Source organism: Cygnus olor, chromosome Z (assembly GCF_009769625.2).
Source record: "Cygnus olor isolate bCygOlo1 chromosome Z, bCygOlo1.pri.v2, whole genome shotgun sequence".
Lineage (NCBI taxonomy): Eukaryota > Metazoa > Chordata > Aves > Anseriformes > Anatidae > Cygnus > Cygnus olor.
Window position 1 is genome coordinate 54066592 of NC_049198.1, and position 23292 is coordinate 54089883.

The following is a 23292-nucleotide window of genomic DNA, read 5'->3' on the forward strand; positions in this document are numbered from 1 at the left end:
ACAGAACACTTCTGATATTTCTTGGGAAAACATAAAATAGGAAAAAAAAAAAATACCATACCTCTGATCCTTCTGCATTAAAATGATCCAGTGCTTGTTTCCTCAATTCCCCTTTTATTGATCCATCAAGTCTCTAAAGAGATTGAATACTACAGTTTAAAAGTAATTCTTATGCTATATTCTCATCAGAGCAACTTGAATTCTCAACAGCCAAAACAGTAATGTGAAGGAAAAAAAGGAATGTTAGTGCTTCACATCATCTTTTTAATTCAAGGACACTCTTTTATTAAGCAAAGTGGTAAAGATCAGATAATCGCAGAGAGGCTGAGGTTGGCAAGGACCACTGGAGGTCATCTTGTCTAACACCTCTGCTCAGACAGGGTCCACTAGAGCAGGTTACCCAGGATCATGTCCACTTGGCTTTTAATTATCACAGAGAATGGAGATTTCACAACCTCTGGACAACTTGCTCCACTGCTCTGTCACCCTCAGAGTACAGAAAAGATTTTTCTTAAATTCAGGATCAAGACTACTAGGCTTGTTACCTGGAAGGGAAACTGGCGATACTTTAGGTACTCTGCTAGGATGTCCAGCATCCTCACCATCTGAGAGAAAATCAGAACTCTGTTGCCACGTTCTCTCAGACGAATCAGTAGCTTGTCAAGAAGGATTAGTTTCCCGCTGCTACGTATTAAATGCTATCAAAACAAGAAATATGCATTACAAAAACAGTTCACCTCGATACTAGTAAGTGCTGCAGGTGGTCAGACATTCTTTTAAGGTTTGTCTTCCTGTCTACTGATGTGGGAGAAAAACAAAAACATTCGTCACTCCTTATAACATACATACTTTAAAATATGCATGATAGGACTGTTGTTTGTGGTGCCTAACAGACTTTAGGTGGGTTACAATATCAAGACTTCTAGTTATTCCGAAAGGAACCAAGAACAGAAAGCAAATGCAGAATTTAACGTTTTAAACATTAGGCCTCTTTAGGTTGAGAAAGAATTTTGGAGAATGTGTTCATTCATAATTAAGAGCTAAAAAAAACTTATTAAAGTCGACCAAAGAAGTAATTGTTAAAAGTCTGCAATTAATAGAAATAATGTTTGAGCAGTTATAAGGGATTTAATTTTGTATGAGGTAGCTGTAGAGTGTGCCAAGTTATAAATGACACTTCCTTTAGCTTTAAAAAAGGTTTCATATTACAAAATAGCTTGCAATCACAATTGTCGCTGCACAAACTAGTATTTTTGGGGAAAATGTTTAAGTTATCAACTTCGAGGCTTACAGGAAAAAAATCTTTAGAAAAAGTTATGTTGATATAAATCACATCATTGATAATTTTTATTATTATTTTTTTAATCTGTTTTGCTTCTGAGCAGTTTTGGTACAAATATTAGTTAACATTTACTAAAAACAAAAGTTACAGCCCATCTCTGGTAGTAACGATAATTGTTTTCATCTGGAACAACAACAACAGCAAAAAAATCAGACAGATTTCAATGATCATTACTTTTATTTCCTTTCAGCTTGGTTGTTTGCAGGCATATCTGGTTATACAAAAAGCTTAAAAACATTCTGCAGATTGCTTTATGCTGTTACAGAGATTGCTGGTGTACCACTGCCAGTCACCTGCATTTCCATTTACCTTACATTCCTCTGTTTAGCTGCTTTATTTTGTCTGGGTTTAAAATAGGTCTTAAATTCATTTTGTGTGAAGATGCATAGCCTGACTATTTCTTTTTCGTTTTGATTGCAATTAAAAATCATTGATATTTTATTTAGTAGAGATCTGTCTAGTGTTCAGTTCCAATAAAGAAACAAAAATCAATTCACTTACCTGTAAAGTCCAGGATAAATGTTTTCAGAGATCTTGCTCTTTCCTAATACTTTAATAAGAACTAAAAAATTGCCAGAACACTATAAAATTACAGTGTGCACATTACAAATATGAATTCCCCAAATTAAAAACAAAATGACATTACCTGTAAGGCCTCCTGTTTATTATAGAATTCATTATCATCTGGTGGCTTAATGAGGTAGCAATGGTTACAACACTTTTTGAGTTCCATCATAATGTTCAGAAAGCCAGACGTACTGCCTTTTGAACCTTTACTGAGGGCTTTATAATTCCTTGTTAAAATCCACCTATGATGTAAGACATACAGTGTAAATAACCAGATGTGGAGGCAAGACAAGCTCTCAAAATATGAACTAAAAAAAAAAAAAGCAGCTCCTAGTAAAAATGTACAAATATGCCAAACAACAGAAGCAAAATAAACAGAGATTAGACCAATAAACCTTTGCTTCACAGAACTTCACTGTTGTGAAATCCTAAAAAGGTGCTTGATTTTTACTCTTTTGCCCCAAATTCAAACTGCACTATGAAAAATATTAAACCAGTAATTTACATGTAGACATATCATTAAAACATTGAAATTTAAAAAAATTTGTTACTTGTAATATTGTTTCTGCAGTGCACTCATTTCCATCCTCAGAATTTGCTCAACTTTTGCAGGTAAAGACTTTTCTACATCTTTTTTAACTCTTCTCAGCAAAAACGGTTCAAGCTCTTTGTGAAGACTTGCATAACCATACTCTCTTCCTTTGCCATGCTCCTCTTCAAAATCTTCCCAGGAGGAAAATCTACAATATAAAAGAAAATAAGTGTAAAATAGTGACAGAGTGAATGACCAAAAGAAGTAGTATTTAAGAACAATGCTAACACAATTACAAAAAAAAAAGTATAAACATTCCAAATGGATTTCTTCCCCCTCCTCTGTTTAATTTAACCAATTTCTGAATTTTGATCTTTCAAGAAATTCCAAATACTTTGTCTGTAAATAGAAGAATGGAACTTCCCAAACACTTTTACAGAATTAAATTTAAAAATAAACTACTAAATAAAAGACCACAGTGGCTTTGATTGCAAGACAATTGAACATTGCTTGGCATTTACAAGATGTCTGATATGAATGTGAGCTCTAACACTACTTCTCATTTAATCTAGGTACAAACAGAGGTCAATAAAAAATCAGATCAATACAGGAAGCTCACTTTATTTAAAACAAATGGGAAAAATAGCCACCTGACTGAAATACAGGGTATCAAGCAGCTCGGTACAAACTTGCTTTCATTTACAGTACTAGCACAGACAAGAAGATAGCCCTAATCTCATCCTATTTCCCCATAGTAAAGCTATACAGTTTTCCTCTTATGTTAAGAGTACGCCTTTTTTTTTTTTTTTTTTTTTTTTTTTTTTTTTCCTGGGCCCTTACCAGTACACCTCAATCCATGATTCTTGTGGACTACTATAATGGTGAAGTAACTACTACTGGGGTTATTCAGCAACAGGACCAGCAACAGGACTATACATCTACATTGCACAGAATATTTAAACAATCTTACAGTATTATTGTCTACCTTTATTGATTCTCAAATCACTACACTATTTCATATTAATAAACTGAACAAAAATATTTACAAGAACAATGCAAAACTCTTCCTTACTTTTCTGGCATGATGAAGTGCAACAAAGACCAAAGTTCTTTGAGGGAGTTTTGCAGAGGAGTTCCAGTAATAAGAAGTCGATGGTTAGACTTAAAGTCTATTAAAGTCTTGTACAGAAGAGAGTCATCATTTTTTAAACGATGAGCTTCGTCAACCCCTATGAACGCCCAATTTAGACCGCCAAGGAATGACTTAAAGAAATGGACAAACAGGTGAACATTACACAGATAAACATAGTACGTAATTTCTCACATTTTATAACCAGGATATAAATACCATCATTTTCTTTTTTTATTATTTTAATAAAATATGGACAGCTATATGTCTTTAGTACTAACCATCACTTTTATATTAGCCAGGTTCAAAGAAAGCATATGCAAACATCCCAAGAAAGTATAAATCAAGTTAAAAGATGAAAAAAGGGAGCACAGTCTGATCCACATTAATTTTCATAACAGAAAAACAAACAAACAAACAACAACAAAAAACTACCAACCACAGAAGCTATTGACCTGTTCTTCCCAAACAAATCAAAATGTTCTTCTCATTGTCTATAAAAATTTCCATATACTCTTAGAAGGACTAACAATAACTCTGTGTACTACTGTCCTGGACACAGTAGTAATACACTACTGTATGCATAATAATGAAGAAAAGTCATCTTGGATTTCAAAATTTTGTTTCAAAGATGTTTGGGCAATGGGCTGGGTTCTTTTTCAGCTCTTTGATGATACAAGGAAAGTACAGCTCCTGATGGGAGGAGATCATTACAGTAATGAAAAGCTCAAGCAAACTAGAAGCGTTACCTGCTTGACGAAATGGAAAAAGGCCCATCACACATACAAAAAGGCAAGAAGTGCTTGAAAAATACACACTGTCCAAAAGTAAAATCCATCACACTCCACATCCATTTAATGACTGAGAACCCAAATATGTGCAAGTCTAACAAGAGTTCTACACTGGACAAATGGTTTCATCTCCCTGAAAAAGCTAGTGGAATTACCTTATCCTTCAGCAAAATTTCATATGTTGTCAGAAGTATGTTAAACTTTAGTCGTTTGGTCTGTGGATGCATCCATTCATGAGTTCTTATCTACAAAAACAATTAAGTAAACAGTAAGCTAGAGAAAAAAAAATCATATCAATCAATGAGACATAAGCACTACAGCAATATAAATGTTAAAAGATGTTCAATAATCTGATCACAGAACAGAAGCACAACACACAAACTGAACTTCCACAAGACTGAACTTCAAAGCTAAGCACTCCAACCCACTTTGTTAGCCTCTGAATAAACAGCAGAGAATTTGTACAAAACAGTTTTTGCTTTAATAAATAAGATTACTAACATTGAGAAGACAGATTAAGAAAAAAACAAAACAAAACAAAACAAGAACCTTTCAGAAAATAAATTAAGATTGTGGTTGGCTTGCATACATATTAGTTTTTATTTTATCCACATAAATAATTATATGGAAGAAGACAACTTGTTTTCAGGTGCAAGACTACATTTTTAATCCTGTTTATTATTAAGAAGGATGGAAATCTTTCATGCACATTTATATAGGATCATAACCTGACCTTTCAATTTGCATCTTAAGTGTTTCAGCAACTATTTGCTCACTTCTAACCAAAATATTGGAAATTAGTGGAGGACAGGAATATGAAATGAATGTGGTTTACAAATAAGCTTTTCTAATGATGAAGGGAAATACTCACCATATTTCTGCTGGTTATATCTCCTAAGTAAACTACAGCATTCATCTGAGGAGCCCAAGTTTGAATCTCTCTTTGCCAAGATGTCAAAGTAGAAAGTGGCACAACCAGCAGGAAAGGCCCATACAGTTGATGTTCATGAAACAGGTAGTTCAGAAAAGAAATTGTTTGTATTGTTTTACCCAGACCCATTTCATCTGCAAGAATACAACTATTCCCTCTAAAAAAAAAAATAAAATAAAAAAAAAAATAAAAGAATGAGGAAGAGGGGGATGAAGGGAGAGGAAGGGAATGGACAAGAAGACATTATTATCTTGAATACAGAAACTACTTGTACAAGTTTTCAAGATTTTGCAACTATACATTTTGAGAAGTTTATGTAGATACTATTTCCTTAAATTAACAAAATTAACAAAAAGCCTGGAAGCATTCTTAAGGGGTCTATCTTATAAGTGTAACACTAACGTTGGCATTTCAGAAGATTTTGCTTTGATTCTTTCAGTTTTGTAGTCTTAGTTATTTTTTCTGATTGATTTTAAAAAATATGACTTACTCCCACACAGAAAGTAAAAGCAAAACAACAGCAGAGCTTAACTGTTTTTTGAAACAAACCATGTAATTAACTTTAGTAGCTTTAGTATTTCTTTGAGCAAAAACAGTCCTTTCTGGACTCTACTTTCAGCTTACTGTAGTAAGCCATCTAGCCTCAATAAATATAGAAAAAAAATAACGAAGTTTTTATGAATGCTTAGAATTTACAAACAAACTATACTTACTTGCACCATGAATGAGCAAGCCAATTCAATCCATTTAACTGATAATCTCTTAACTCCAAACTTTCCTGTCCTCCAATGTAAGATGGCTGCTTCTTTAGTGCAACAAATCTTGGTCTCTGTTTTAGAACCTGTCGAAAGCAAACTGAGCATCAGTTTTACTACTGACTGCAATTACCAGAATGGCTTTCTATAGAAAATGTAGTAGTAGGCATCTGTGGGGTCACCAAGTCGTCTTCATCCACCACCAAACACTAGGCCATGTGAAAATGAGTAATTTGAAAAAAAAAAAAAAAAAAAAAAAAAAATCAATTTGCAAGCTAAAATCAGTTTGATTGGTCATCTGACTTCAACAATGGGAATTATGTTAACCCACTGTTCACTAAGTTTACCTTTCAAACAAAGTAAAATACTAAACAAGCCATTTGAATGCCAGTAAAAAAGCAGGGGATTAATCACTATGAAAAGCCATTCTTAGTAGTAGATGTTTGACACACACATTGCTATGTATCTATCATTACTACTGGTCTCAAACAACCTTCAAGAACATTTTGTAATATGTAAAATACTCTTGATGCATAAGAGACTTTCACTTTTTTTTTTTTAAACCACTGTACAGTTGTTTGGTTTGAACAAGGATGGCAGAGAAAACTGAAATGGCAGAAGTGAGAAAAAAATTGTCGATCATGACAAAGACAGTTTACTAGGTGAAGGAAAGAAAAAAGAAAATATAAAAGAAATATAAATATAAAAGAGCAACAACAACTACAACAAAAAAACAACCAATCACACGTGACCTCCAGCCAGCAGACCCATTAAGTCTCCAAGCAAAGATCACCATGGAACTTCTGATTTTTCCCCCTCAGTTTTAATGATGAGCATGACATTACATGCCACTCTTTGACCAGTTTCGGTCACCTGTTCCATCTTGACTATGTATGCTCCCTTTCAAACACTTGCCCACCCCTAGCCTGCTTCTGGGTGGAGAAGGGGGAAAGGAGGGCACAGCGAAAAACAAAGAAGACCTGAACAGTGTGCAAACACTGTTCAGCAACAGACCAAACAATTGTACCTTTTCTACATTAGGAAGAATTTCTTTACTGTGAGATTGGTCAAACACTGAAACAGGCTTCCCAGCAAGGTGGGACCTACATCTTTGTAGACGTCTTCCAACTAAACTATTCTATTCCAACTTTATCACAGCCAGAGCCAGTACAACTTATTATAAATCCATTGAAATTACATACTCACCTTGCAGTCCTTAAAAGGAGTGGTTTTGGATTGATTTCTGCTAAAATACTCATCAATGCGTGTCTGAAACTTTTTGGCAATGAGAGCACCATCTTCCCAGCTACATTCTGAATAAGGTAGACCCTGCCATTTGCAATAGTAGTCTGGATAACCAGCTGCTGACTTTTGATTTGAATGAGCTGTAGAAACGTATTAGAGATACCAAATTAATATTTTCCTTCTGTATTTTAAGAATACATTCATTTTAGGTGATAAGACAACATAAATTAGCTTCACAGTACAACTTCTCTTTACCCAAAATTTTGTTTTGAATTAAAAAATAAGTTAGTAACATTCCACATTTTTACCTACAAACGCAACACACGAGCAATGAGCATAAAATATTCTCAAAATATTCTCTGCTTTCTGTCTGCAGGTTTGTAACGTACCAATTATTCTTTCCACTATCTGATACTGTTTATGTAGATCATCTGTAAGCTCCTGCTGGCAGTTATAATATTCCACGTCTTCTGGAGAAGCATTTTTCAGCCTGCAATAGGAATTTATTTACAGCACTTATTACATTGTGTGGTTCTAAAACTAAGAAAATCTAGCAATAAACCTCTGAGTGTAACCACCACAGGAATACTGCTTTGAGCATTTCTTTGAAAGGGGCTACAGCTCAGACATTCCTACTACAGAAGTGTTGCATCTGGCCTAGGCACCTCAACATTAATGACCAAGGATGGTTGTCGAAAGACACAATTACAATCACAATCTGATAATTCAGAATACCTGTTCTCAGCAAGTAGTATACTTTATAGGGTATTTTCAAGGAACAGTATTGAGGGTAGCTTATTCTGTAAGAATCCATCTCACTTGAGGTTGCTGAAAATCCCACCAGTGTTCATTAAATATATTAAGCATTGTAATAAATTGAATACTAGAAAGATGACACAGAAATGTATGGATTTCTTCAATTCTTGGTTCTCAGGCTTGAACAGAGATTCAAGCCAAGAAAATTAAATTCTTAAAAACAATATGAAATGGCTAAGACAGCAAGAAAACATTAATCTATCTCTAAGGCAAAAAACCTACATAACTGAAAAAAGTTCAATAACAAATTCATTATTATTATTAAACACTACCCATCTTGTTAAAACTTAATTTATAACAGATACATTAAAATCAAGTTCAGATTATCTTATGGGATCATGTTAAGGAGGCTTCAGCTTTCAAAGTTTTTGTCTTCCTGTTGTACAGACACTTGAAACCTTGCCCTCATAAAGAGGTAACAAGTCTCAGAAGCATAACTGTTACAAAACAATTGTTATGAAACAGCCATGTTGTTACAAAATATACAACATAGAAGTCCTCATAAAAATATTCACCATCGTTTTGTTTCCTGATCTTTTTTCTTGTAGTTGTCCAGTTTCTTCATTCCTTTAACATTTTGTTGTTTCAGTGTTTCCTCAGTTTCCCAAGTGTTGTGGATGTGTGACCAGCCTTTCCATTTAATAAGATACTGTATTTCTCCTGGCTCCTTTGACTTTTCGAACCCAGCATTTGGGTCGCCATCTGCCTCAACTGCATAGATGGTGGTTGCGGCACCAGTGGCTGAAAAAGAAACCATACCAGAATCCTTAATTAAGTGTGCACTGTCATAAGTTAACCAGTAAGACAGCAATTACTGATACTTTTATATAAGCATGTAACTGGACTCATATCTACAGTTCTCATGTTATTACATTTCTTTGAACAATTATGTAGATATGTTAATACATGCACGGTAGTCAAAGAGAATCACAAAAAGCAATCCAAACTTCTGTATCTAATCTATGACATCTAATCATTTCTCATGAGAATTTTCTTTGAATTCCTACTTAAATCAAAGTGATTGCCAGGGAATGCTCCACTAACACTGCTTGTTGTCTTCTCTGTTACATTATTCTCATCACTGAGCCTACAAAAGGCAACTGAGACATCAGTAATCATAGCTTATGATGCTATGAATCTATTTCTCCCTAAATGTGTTCTACTCCATTTTCTGGCTTTGGAATCTTACCTGGGAAAATTATTAAGTACAGTCTGTATCACAACCGAACCATCCTAGCAGCAGGAAACAGGCTCATTTCTGTGAGGACAGCCAAGTAAGGAAATGAGCCCGGCAAGCTGCAGTGACCAGATAAAGCAACAGAGTGGCAACAACAATATAAAGCACAAGCAGCAATAGCATGTGGGCAGGTAGAATAGAAGACTTTGAACACAGCAGCAACACTATGCACTCCTGGCATTGGGAAAGGATATGCTAGAACTTAGGACAGCATGGGAGAAGAAAGTTGAGAGGAAAGTGCAAGCTCTGAGACGGGTCAGAAATTTAGTGACTGGGTATAACCAATGGAGAAAAGAAGCTCTGAAGTGCAAGGGGACCATTTTATATATTTTTATTTATTTATCTACTTATATAGATAATTAGAAGTCTGTTTTGCATCCTCAAACTCAAAGCAGAACTGCTGGACAACACATGACAGCAACTGATGGAAATACAACATGCCTACTATCCTTCATAAAAATACATGTAGAACTTCACATGCAAGTGAACCATTTAAATTCTATATCTGTTTTGTAGTGATTCCATGTATTGCACTGTATTGAGACAATTTGTACAGCAATAACTGAAATCACAGTCTCAGTGGTTCATCCTTCCCAACAGTCTTTCAGAGCTGAGGCTTACTGGTCAGCAGACTTGTCTATCTTGTCTGCTTTCTCCACTCCAGTAAATACAATTTATACAAATCAATTACCAATGAACTGTGCAAACAGTGGTGTAAAAATATGATACATATTTATACAATATGAAGCTCTCTTCTGATTATTTATTTTTCCTTCTACTTAGACTTTCTTCTACATTTTACTTTGAAATGCTTAGAAGAGCATTTAAAAAGGAACATCTTTATGAATATAAGAAACAAAAGATGACAACTTTCCGGTATTTTAAAATGATTGCTGTTTTTAAACATCAGAGACTTACAGCTAAGAATGCTAAAGTTGCACCACAATGCACTCCAGTATCTTAAGAACATTGTTAAAAAGTACCTCCTTTTCGGCCAATTCGACTATCCATAAACTTTTCTATAGTTTCAAATTCATCTTCTTCAGTTTGCGGGACATCTTCTCCACAAACTTCCAGCAAATCATCTGAATCTGTCTTGGTTTCCTCAGCTTCTTTGTAACTAATGTTGACTGTTGCCTGGCGACGAGATCCTCTCTTATCATAATCCTCCTCATCATCCTCCTCCTCCTCCTCAGATGAATCAAGTTGCCTCTTTTTCTGTCCTGCACTCTTTTTCCCACTTTTTGGCTTAATTCTTGAAGACAGTAAGATACAACACAACAATGGCGTATCAAATTGGACAACCAAAAGTCTTCTGTGATACTTTCTGAATATATGTGTTTCTTGAATGCCCAGTTACAACACTTTTAGTTACAGCAGGCAGGAAAAGGCATTCAGTAAAAAAGTACCGGTATTAGTAATATCTTTGGTAGCTTTAAAAAATATAAATTTAAAATATATGTTAATGATTTTATTTGCATATGTATTAGCAGTACAATACTTAACTGCTTGTTAGACATTGTACCAGAGTATAAAGGACTTCTTACCTGCTTGGAGGTTTCCGGCTTTTGACCTTGTTTTTTGGCTCATAGTCTGATTCACTTTCGTCACAACTGCTATTATCCCTGTCTTCCTCTGATTCAGAATCAGAACCAGTTCCCGATACTGATCCTGACTCTGACATTTGCCAGTCTTCGCTGTAAAATTGAAAGACAAAAGAGTAATTCAGTTTGTTTTTTTTTTTAAATCAGATATTCAACCATAGTTATCTATTGTAATTCAAGCATTCTTCACAGAAATAAAAGTTATTTTAGCCGATGGACAGAAAGTTGTAAAAATTATTGTCATGAATGATAAACAAAAATGCCCAGTGGCTTCAAAGGGAATTGAACTAAGTCTTCCATTATCGAGAAGTAGGGGTAAAATTCAAAACAACAAAAATGTGGATTTCTACACACATTTCAGCTTGAAGTAACGAGTTAAGAATGACATTAAGAAACCAAAGAACTTAATAAGTCTAACTAGAAAGATACATATTTCTCAGAACTTACACATACTCAAATCATAAAACCTTGTCATGTACATTCTGGAGAGTCCTGTATTTTCTAATACCTATGTTCCCTGTGCCTCATGTGAATAATCAGCAGCTTTGGCACAAAAAAAACAAAAGATAATGCAGAAGCAGATTTGAGAAACATGCCAAAATATTTGAACTGCAGCACCTGTGAGAGGCACTGGCTCCCAAAAGCTCCCACTGAGTTCCTAAATCAGAGCTTCACAACCAGACAGCATACTATGAATAAGTCACTTGTGACTCTGAGCAGAATCTCCTTGCTCCTGCTTAGCAGTGATCAACTTTGCAACAGAGAAGATAATGAACAATACATTTCCTCAGACTCTAACTGAATATAGGCAAATTAATCTCAATATCTTCATGAAGAAGAAAAAAAATGGTATGCATTGTTGAAAGGTTGCTAAATCTAACATCAGGTTTAGGTTTCCTTGACCAAGGTGCTAGAGCTGTACTGATGTTTATCAAAGTTGGAATATTACCAAAAAATTCTCATCCATAAAATTCCAGTAAGGAAGCCTACGAACCAGTGCTTTGACCTCTCTCTCTCTTAAATATGCATTAGGCCCTGGCAGAAATTACAGTCCCATTGTTCTGGTCATCCAAGACTTACGTATGTAAGCATATGGTACAGATGGTACATGCACAATGGCAAGAAATCATGACTTATACTTTTTCTGCAAGCATTAAGTTAAAAAAAAAAAAAAAAAGAGAGAGAGGGAGAGAGAGAAGTCCAAAACATACATCTATTTGGAAATACAGACCACAGTTATAAAGCACAATCCTCTTAGGCTTGATCATGTACCAAGTTACATATTGAGAAATCTCTGATCTGCATATCATATAGCAACTGCAGACATACTTGTTCAGGAGAATTGTAGGACAAAATTAAAGCATTGGGTATATGAGGTGATTTGGTTATCGGTTCCTAAACTTAAATATGCTTCTTGTACCGGAGGGTGTTATTAGGTGCAATCAAATTTTTAAGTAGCAGAAGACTATGAATAACAACTCATCATTAGAAAAGTACTGTTTTGCATAGGATTTTTGCCCTTTTTTTTTCAACTACCATTTCATGAAGACAATATAGCAGCAACCCTGGGAAGCGCAATGATTCATTAATTGTGAGAAGAGTGATAGAACAGTTCCATTTCTACCCAGCATTCACAAAAAACACAGGTCACTATGCCTATTCACTTCTCATTGCTGTGTGACATACTATAATGCTTCTCACAAATTTTTGGTCTACCACTTAACTGATCTAACAGAACAATTTCAATGAAACTTTGTTTTCCAGTTAATAAAGCTAATTACTGTCAGAATTGTAACAACTTTTGAACTTTTCAGAGGAAAAAAAATAAGAAAAAGTTGGCACTGACTAAGAGATTCCATCTTTAATTTTATGAGACAACCTAAGGAGTTTCCAATTTCTACAAAAACTTTTAAGGAGGGCCTTACACTCAAAAATATGTTGCAACAAATTATTTTAAAAATAAAAGCACTAATGAATGTTTTTGAACAATGCTGCAGACACTTTTGCTCAGAAATGAATATGATATAGATATTTCTTTAAAAGTTTTTTTTTTTTTTTTTAGTATTCCAAAATGTCAATCAAAATTGAGAAACACAAGAACAAGATGAATTAGAAAGAGAACTTAAGCATTTTCAATGTGGAAAATAAGGTATAAGTTATGAGTACACATCACTGTGACAAACAATTATGTGATATTACTTATGAAAATATCTTACTCTTTATGTTTTTTCTTCTTGGTTTCACTGGATGAGTCATCGGCAGAATCTTCACTACTGGATGACTCCTGCAGATGAAGAAAAAAATATACTATTCATTACAATGACAAGAATGAAATACTTATAGTATTCAGCTCCCGCATTCAAATTGACATCATATTGTTCATGTTTTACTCTCTTCATCCCCCAAAGGGACTAATATAGAAGACTAAGATAAGGACTGCTGTTGTTTTAGTATCTAACCATCTATGAATAAATTGTACCAGCAGAGCTCTACAGAACATCACGAAGAAAAGTCTTAAAAAATAACTATTATGCCTACATAAAATAAAGCCATGGCTTCAGATGCTCCAAGTTAATCAATTTGATGGTTCTACCAAAAAAATAATAAAACCTCCTAACCTTTCAGAGCTCTCCAACCTTCTATAATCTTTCACATTTAAACACCAGTTTAAGAAAATTTTGAGAATATTATGTTTGTTCTTCTCTCTACTCTCAGAAAAAGAAAAAAAATCTTCTCAAAATTAGATTTTCCAAAAAAACATTTCATAGGGACAAAGTTTAGATCATTTTTATCCTGAAAAACAGCTTTCAGAAAGAGACACTTAGAAACAGCTGTAAATTAATGTTTTATTGATGTGAGATTAAGTTAACAATGAGTAGCTAAACCAGACAAAAGCAGATCTAGCCAAGTAAGTGTGACCAGTGTAGTATTTCCAATGAAGGAGAAAAACCTGATTTGTAAGTACCATTTCACTGTCACTAGCCTCCTTAGAAGATATTCCTGCTGCACAAAGTCAAGTTTAGCCAATGGCTTAGGTATTAAAATATCTAGAATTCAGGTGTGGTTCTTAGAATACAAGAATTATTTTGTAGTAACTGTACAAAAATATGTAGTTTTATATTCCATACCGAGTTTTTGAAAAACATGGCAGCTACATTTCCACAGAAAGAACAGTTGAACAATCTTCTATCATTTTTAATTATCTTTAAGAAATGCAATAGGTCAAAAATACAATGCTTGAAAGTGTGGCTTGAAAATTTGAAAAAAATTTGTGGCTTGAAAATTTTGTCCATACATCACAGAATATCTACCTGAAGATATTCATAAATCTAGGCTGCTATAATTTTGGCATAACTCATCTGAAGACAAGTAACTAGAACTGTTTTCACCTTTCCTTATAAAAAGGTCAGTTATTTGAACATTACTTTTACAGACTAAGACTATTACAGACTTATTTACAGACTAAGACTATAACACGCACTTACAGAATACAGCTTGGCTCTAAAAAATTGTAATCTATCATATGAGGCAACAGAACAGGCATGTTTACATGGTAAAGAAAACTAATGTATATTATTCACCTCTTCAGAAACACTGTCTGATGATACTGCCTTTTGTTGTTGTTGTTGCTTCTTGAGCACTGCTGATCTCTGTACAGCAAGTATACTTGGACTGGACTTCCAAAACTGAGTAGGAATTGAGATGTAAGTCAGTTAAACATACTGAAACTCAAGATTATGACTAATTATTATGACTAATCTCAATTTTATCAATATTATTTATATCAATATTATTTATATCACAACAAAATACTGCACACACTAATAATAATGGATACCATTTTAAAGCAGTGAGATTTCCTGAAAACAGAAAATTATGTAAGAATTTTTGAGACAGTTCCTTCACTAAGTTTAACAATAGTTGTGTAGGCATTGTTAATGTAAAACTTTTATAAAGAAAATTTTTAAGCTGTTCCAGATAAACCTGCTCAGACTATTTACCTAATACATTTTTATTTCATATGAGAATAGTGAAATACATTAACAAAAGTATAAAGACAATCCATAACAGTCTTTGAATTTTATACAATGATTACATTATTGCCTTTCATATCTATAATACAATATATATATAATATAATACTATAATAACATATTACTATAAAATATATTATTAAATACTATACTATAATATATATAACATGTATATATGGATGTTTATCACCTAAACAAATCCATACAACAGAGGAGAGTGCAGGTAATTTTGGCCCACTTGATTTAGGAGGGCAAAACATCACTTTTTCCTAAACTTAGTGAACTTTTTGATACAAAAAGCCAGCTGTACGTAAGCTTGAATTTTTTGTATGACTATTTATTGATACAAGGAAACTAAGTATTACTGAAACAATGTAAAAATAGAATTTCAGAAACAGCAACATTTCATCTGACTGCCTTTGGTAAGGTTCAAGTAAGTTAGTGCTTCTGCATGACAAAATTTAGGTAGGCATCTAACTCAAAATGCCTACACAAGTGAGAATTTAAGAACATCAGTTCAAGTACTTGTCATGAGAAACTGAGACAAATATTTAAGACAGCTGCAGTACATGCAATTAATAACCAATTAAATTAAATTCTAAACACTTTTTATTTTAAAAGAAAATCTCTTTGAAACAAGAACAATGCTTTTTTTCCCCATAAAGACTTCATTTGTATGTTTTGTTTTACCTCAGTTCCATCAACTTTTGGTGGTTTAGCTTGTACTTGTTTCTTCTCTCTAGATGTGTCGGACTCCGATTCTGATTGACTGCCTGACTCTGAACCAGAGTCAGAGTCACTGCTCCCTGACTGGCTGCTACTTCCATCGCTACTGCTTCCAGAGCTTGAACCAGATCCAGAACCTGATGCTGACCCAGAATCATCATCTGATCGACTGCAATTAGAAGACAGTAGGATATTACAAAATGGCTAAGGTATCTAAAACAACTTCGGCTTCACCTACAAACCAACTATTACATTAGACCAGATACATGGGTAGCACACAAAAATATTGAGTTGATGAAATAAGATGAGATGAATAAAGGTCAAAATAAATAAGAAACAAGAATTCAGAGTTTAATCAGACACTTTTTCTGAAACCTAAAAAAGCAAGGATTAAAACAAGAATATTCTGATTAACATGGAGAGTCAAGCAAGAGAAATAAAGGTGATACAAATGTTTCTCACCTACTCACACTTTCCACCCCCACATCCAAAAATGCTTGTTTAGATCTACCAATTTTTTTTATATATATATATATACATATATATATATATATATATATATATATATACACATACACACACACACACACACGCACACCCCCCCCCACCCCCCTTTGGACAGTAAGTATACTTCACACGTCTTTACCTGTCCAACTAAAATATAAAGAACTCGATTTTTTATAGATCAGCAGCCCCCCTTATTTATTTATTTATTTATTCATTCATTCAAAGGAGAGCACATCTCTTTAAAACAAATGCTACAATCTTATTTTGTTAAAAATAAGAACAGTAAAATTCCCTATGCGGACAAACCTGAATTTGTCACTGATTATAAGACTTGTGCTGAGGCACTTTCCTTATTTTTGAGCCTCCAAATTACTCCACCTAATTTTTCCACCTGCACTTTACACCAGATTTAACATACTTTGAAATCACAATATTTCAATGTTTATTTTATGACCATCCCAAAATATAAAAACATTTTTTTAAACAACTTCATAAAGGTGCCAAGCTAAAGTTTTAATCAGGTTAATACTACCGTATTTCAAAGATATCGTGAGGAAAAATATTGTAATCATGCCACCACAGAGAAAATTATTTCATATTATTTACACATTGACTGCAAGCATTGGAAAAGCACAGTAATGACACTGACAAAATCCAAAAATGATAAAAGCTGGTATCAAGATCTACCCCTACCTCTGTCAGCACAATTCACCTGGCTGACAGTCAGCTGGGGATGGGTATACCTCAAACAGCCATATGCACCTACCCGCTTTGAAACAAAGAGAAAGAAACAAACCATGGTGAAGCTTCCTGGTTCTGAAGAGGGTGTTGAATATGGAGAAACCCAATGCTTCTGGCCTTCCTCACACTTGTGGAAGAGAAAACTGTGAAGCAACAAAGCTGCTCCCAAACGTCCCTTTTCTATCATAGAAAGCGGATCTCCAGGATGGTGCTTTAATTCTAACCTGACCTGCAAAATCAAGCAAGGCTGCCTCTACAGAAGATGAACAGAGTTTAAACTGTTTACCAGAAATTAAGGGCAGTCCACCATGATTTACCGAAAAGAGTTTAAATAGAATAGTGTTCTTGTACACAAATATTATCTTACCTTTAATGCTGGGTAAATTACATTAAATTACAGTATTACAAGCAGGTTATTTTATTATAAACTTCTGCAGCTTTGTATTCTCGACCTGTTAGAGCAGGTCCAGAGGAGGGCCACAAGAATGATCAAAAGGCTGGAGAACCTCTCCTATGAAAAGACTCGGAGATAGTTGGGATTGTTCAACCTGGAGAAGAGAAGGCTCTGGGGAGACCTTAGAGTGGCCTTCCAGTATCTAAAGGGTGTCCCTCAGGAATGCTGAGGAGGGACTCATTTGTCAGCGGGTGTAGTGACAGGACAAGGAGTAACGTTTTTAAACTAAAAGAGAGTAGGTTTACATTAGATATTAAGAAGAAATTCTTCACTCGGAGGGTGGTGTGGCACTGGCCCATGTTGCCCAGAGAAGCTGTGGATGCCCCTTCCTTGGAGGTGTTCAAGGCCAGGCTGGATTGGGCTTTGGGCAACCTGGTCTGATGGGAGGTGTCCCTGACCCTGGCAGAGGGGCTGGAACTAGGTGGTCTTTAAGGTTCCTTCCAACCAAAACCATTCCATGATTCTATGATTGTAAAACAACAGCATAGTGAGGTGCTGTAAGTACACATAACAAGAACTGCAGATGTTAGCACTAACTACAAATGAAGAAAATAGAGAAAAGAGAAACCTTGAGAGACAAGTAAATACCAGACAGACAAGTACATGACAAAAAGGCAACAAAAATGTGCAAATCCTGCATAATCTTGGAAGAGAGAAAGGAAATCAAATATCTCAATGCAGGACAAAGCTTGCTCACAATTTTCACATGGAAGGCAATAATAAGGTACATTACCGTATTTAAGAAAGATGCAAAACATTGTGCCACAAGGATGACAATCAAGTTAGCTTTCCAAACAGTGGTAAAATATATCATACATAGTAACACAGTGCTAACCACAGGTTCAAAAGCACATAGAGCCAAAGGCAATCAAAATAATGTACCTCTATTCTAAGGTTCCATGGAGGAATTTGTTTCTAGAATAAGCCATCTAATGCCAAACAACTTGCCAACATTATGAAAAACGTCTAATTCCACTACAGGGTATAACAGTGGAGAGGTCAAAGGAAAAATGTATTTCCAGTCAATTTAGATAAGCGAGAAAAAATTATGTCAGTCAGATTCACAGTTGATGGGAAATTTTAAGTAATTTGATGTTCTTCATGATAAAGCACGTGGCAAGTTCAAAAACAAAGGGACCGTGAGAATAAAAAAAGTCTCACAGATACTGCTAGTTGTTCTGGAGTGAGATATTAAAAAAAAAAAAAAAGATTCCAAATTGTTTTCCTTATGAAAAGATCAACTAAATATCACTTAAGCTCTCTGTTAAGTTATAAAAACCCATCACCAGGTTCCAGAGTTGTCTAAGAATGAATTCCAACGAGGCTTAGTAGCAGGACCAGCAGAGTAAGAGTTCTCTCATAAACCCTGCTTCTCACAACAAACTGATTTGTTATCGACAAGAGTAACCTAGTATGACTCAGCTGCAATAGTAACTACCTGATGAGTAAAAATCTTTAAGTCAATATTCAACCCATTTACTAATAATGTAAGACAATAAAAGAGATTTACAGCTTAAAACAAAAGGATGGGAAGAAGAAGAAAGGAGGTTACAAGAAAGAGGAAGAACAAATAATAAGGTTCATATCAACTGATTTAGAGCTTTCCTAATGATACCATGTACAAAGGACAATGCAGGATTACCACTGACTCATTGGTACATAGAACAGAGAAAAACAGTAAGATAAGATAAAAAACTGTAGCAACCATCGCATTTTACTAAACAAAGTGGAATAAAAAATAAACAAAAAATTAAGACAATACAACAAGGAGATGGGAAGAGACAAAGTGACTAGCAGCAAGTAATTTTAAATTAGGGAGAAGATTGCAATTTGCTCTTTTAAACAATAATGACTTGGTAAAGCATTTATCAAATCTTGAAATGGTATGGTAGTATTCATACTAGTTAATCCAGAACTTTTAAAAAATATGTAAAAAGCACTATGGGAGTTCAAGAACATAAGACTATGGTGTAGTGAGCAGAGCTTCAGAGTTTACTTCAACTCTAGTCATCCAAATTAATGCAGATGCGTAAAAATACACTAGAACAATTCCTTGCGTGCACCATATGTTCCCAGAGGTCGTGATGCAACCACCACACATAAAAAAAAAAAAAGTGAGATAAATAGATACGACTTTTTTTTCTACTGATGCGCAGAGAACTTAAACTTAACTAGCCACAGGACAAGTATAAGTGGTAGGCTCTGAAGGCTACCAATACATACTCATTTCATCTCATACTCTCACTGCAAAAAATTATCCATTTCAATCCTGAGCTTCAGTATAATTTTGACTTGGAGGTGCAACCTCTATAAAGACAGTGCGATAACCCAAACCCATTAGGTTCTCTTTTGCAAAGGAGGTAGGGAATGGCGTAATACATGAGTAAGTTCTGCATAACTAGAATTGCATATGCAATGAAGATAAACCATGCTGACACTACACTGTCAAAATATAACTAGAAACACACTGAGGCAGTGGTCTCCAAAGCAGTGTGTGCACAACCCAGGGGGTGCTCAAGACAATCCACAGGAACACAAAGAAAATGCTAGAACTCCTATTTATTTTTAATCTAAAGAAAGAAAAAATCATTTAAGTTTTACAAATATTTAATATATAGATTGACATTGGTGACCTCACTGAGTCTGTATGTCAGAGGGTCACATACACTGGTTTGAGGTGTCCTGAGGAAGAGTACGTGCTCCACAATGCAGAGGGATGACAGAGGTGGCCTTCGCTTTCATTTGCCTTCCATGTATGCACATAATGCAGCCTACGTGCACCTGGTTAAGTGGGTTTATGGATTATATTACACAGTTCTAACCAAACCAAGCCTTACAAAATGGAGAAATGACTTAAAAGAGTTCCTGCAAAGGAATAATGGACTGATGATAGATAATACTGTAAGGACAAGTGAACAAGGAGAAAATGACAGTCGACGCTTCTTTAAGTCAGTCACATTGCATGGTAAAAAACAATGACAGTCTAATCAGATCTGACCAGAAGTTGGCCAAAAGGAAAAGCCAAAATTATCGAGAAAACTATCTCAAATATGTATTTACATCAACTATCATTAACAATGAACCTCACTACAAGTGCATAGAGTGTCTTGAGATACTAGCTAATGATATTATGAAGTCATCACAATTAGCAAGACATTTAAAAACTACCAGAGCATGAAGACAAACCTCTGTAACTTTTTCAGTCATTTTTCAAGTCATGCAATACTTGAAAAGTCATGTGACATGCTTGGTAGAGAACCATGAGACAAAACCCTTGAGGAAAGAGGGGCCAGGTTGGATGGGGCTTTGAACAGCCTAGTCTAGTGGGAGGTATCCCTGCCCATGGCAGAGGTTTGGAACCAGGTGGTCTTTAAGGTCCCTTCCAACCCAAACTATTCTATGACTCTGTGATTCCATTCTCAACCCCGTACTTCACAAAATTTCACTAAATCTAACGATAAACACTCAGAAGGCCTCTTTTAAGGTTCCTTATTTAACAGTGAAATACTAAAAGCCACAGACTATTGGGTCATTTACTTCCTGCTGCTGCAAAAATTGCTGAAATAATGCACGGAAAGCAATATGGTCACAAACTAGCACACATTCCTTTGTCAGTAGGTACTACTGAAAGACACACAGAAAATAATCATGAAGATTTGAAGACATAAGCATTAGAATGAATTATACAGAGCGCAAGTTTGCTAGATGGTTGGATGAAAGTACAGATGTTTCTAACATCTCCTCTCATGGATTCTGTTTCAATGATGAAATACAATAACTACTTTTTTTGAGAACCACTGAAGGAAAGATGTACCAGAGAAGACGTGTTCTCAAAAGTGAATGAATTCCTTAATAAAAATAATGGAAAACCTGTGCTAATGTAACCACTGATGGAGTGGCTGCTTTGACTGGAATAAAACAAGGATTTGGGATAAGGGTTATAGAGATAGTACCACACATGAAAATCATCCCCTGTATCAATCACAGGCAAGCCATTGCAACAAAGAATTTGGAGCTAGAACTGCACAGAGTGCTGAAGGATGCCATTAATGTGGTTAATTCAATGAAAACAAGACATTACAACACTTTGTAATGAGGTGGGAACCGACCATAAAAATCTTTTGTATCACAGAAAGCTTCACTAGCTGTCGGCCAAGTGCTTAAGTGTGATGAACTCAGGCTAGCTTGTTTGTTGTATAATGAGCGGCCACCAGTACTATGCTAACTAGCAAATATCTTTGAAGAATGTAACACTTATGTATCCCTTCAACGTAAAGGTGAAATTCTAACAGTAAGTGAAATAGCAGCTGCATTTTGAATACAAATGTCTGGAAATGTTTCCATTACTATGTGATGATATAGTGGGGTGCATTAGGAAGGCTGTTGCCAGCAGTTTGAGAGAGGTAATCCTCCCACTCTACTCAGCCCTGGTGAGGCCACACCTGGAGTACCGTGTTGAGTTCTGGGCTCCCCAGTACAGGACAGACATAGAGCTGCTGGAGACAGTCCAGTGGAGGACTTTTAACAATGATTAGGAGACCGGAGCATCTCTCTTACAAGGAAAGGCTGAGAGAGCTGGGCCTCTTCAGCCTGGCGAAGAGAAGGCTGAGAGGGGATCTTATCAATGAATACTCATTGAAGTATCTTAAGGGAGGGTGTCAAGACGACAGGGACAGACTCTTTTCGGTGGTACCCAGCAATCGGATGAGAAACAATGGGCACAAACTGAAACACAAAAAGTTCCAGCTGAATATGAGGAAAAACCTCCTTACTGTGAGTGTGACAGAGCACTGGAACACGTTGCAGAGTCTCCTTCTCTGGAAATATTCAAAACCCACCTAGATGTGATCCTGTGCAACGTGCAGGGGACCCCACTTGAGCAGGGTGGGTTGAACTAGATGATGTCCAGAGATCCCTTCCAACCTCAACCATTCTGTGTTTCTGTGATTTTATTGCCAAAAGTGATGCTCATCACCTACAAAAAAATACTATATCTGTACTCTTAAACTTAGAAATAAATTTATAACAGGTTAAAAAATCTTCCAAAGAGCTTCAGTGGGTTTTGAGCCCATTTGTTGAAAGTATGCAACACCTTCTGATTAATTTGCAAGAACATATAGATACTAGGGAAGATGGAAATTTACTAGCCAAATTTCAAGAAAAACCTTTGTATACCTAGTATATGGGATTAAAGGTATGTATCAAGACTTAGTAGATGCAGCCAATGATGTGTTTCTTCGATTTAGATCTAAAGATCTTAGTGAATCACCTTTATCATCTAAGGCAGCCATTAAAACAAAATATTAAAATAAACTGATCTTAGAACCAGGCCTTCAAAACACTATATTGTGAAGCTTTAAACCAAGATTTTAAAAAGTAATGAAGAATGTTATATTTTTAGTGAGAGCAAAAAGGCTTTTTGTACCATTAATAAATCAAAATATTTAAAAAATATTAGCTTTAGTTTATTCTTTTTGATTTCTATATTTTGTGTTTTATAAGGTACTTGTTAGTGCAACAGCACATGTACATTCATTTATAAATTAATACACATACATTGGAGGTGTTTGCTTAAAACATCTTTATTGATAGCAGCAGTGTACTAACAAAGTATTTGGAAACAACTGCATTATAAGATTCTAAAAAAAGAAAACATAACAGAGAGAGGACTCGCTTTATCCCTAACACTGACACTTTAAGCAAACCTGGGCTATCAAGTATGAACATAAATCTGTAACCCTTTTCATGGGATTACCTGTGACCCTCTACTACATGAGCAGTAATTCAGATTATAACCTAGTATGCTAGATGCTAACCCTAGAAGGTGCACACACACAAACACATTTGTGCATAGAAGAAGAAAAGTTAGATCTATCATCTC

At 35.1% G+C, this 23292-nt stretch overlaps 1 protein-coding gene across 3 annotated transcripts in view; it reads right to left on the minus strand.

Moving 5' to 3' along the window:
• The window catches only part of CHD1 (chromodomain helicase DNA binding protein 1), a 54700-nt gene that overhangs the window by 19676 nt on the left and 11732 nt on the right, over positions 1-23292 (minus strand). For 2 of the 3 annotated variants that reach the window (XM_040541184.1, XM_040541183.1), the window contains exons 3-18: positions 15674-15878; positions 14531-14635; positions 13166-13233; positions 10893-11042; positions 10329-10600; positions 8624-8849; positions 7682-7782; positions 7254-7432; positions 6006-6133; positions 5233-5449; positions 4517-4606; positions 3514-3704; positions 2461-2649; positions 1989-2151; positions 546-698; positions 62-133 (exon numbers count right to left, since the gene is read on the minus strand). In XM_040541184.1, coding sequence (XP_040397118.1) covers positions 62-133; positions 546-698; positions 1989-2151; positions 2461-2649; positions 3514-3704; positions 4517-4606; positions 5233-5449; positions 6006-6133; positions 7254-7432; positions 7682-7782; positions 8624-8849; positions 10329-10600; positions 10893-11042; positions 13166-13233; positions 14531-14635; positions 15674-15878 — 2509 coding nt within the window. Of the gene's footprint in view, positions 1-61; positions 134-545; positions 699-1988; positions 2152-2460; positions 2650-3513; positions 3705-4516; positions 4607-5232; positions 5450-6005; positions 6134-7253; positions 7433-7681; positions 7783-8623; positions 8850-9297; positions 9383-10328; positions 10601-10892; positions 11043-13165; positions 13234-14530; positions 14636-15673; positions 15879-23292 lie in introns of those variants that run through there. The other variant, XM_040541185.1, reaches the window with a different exon arrangement.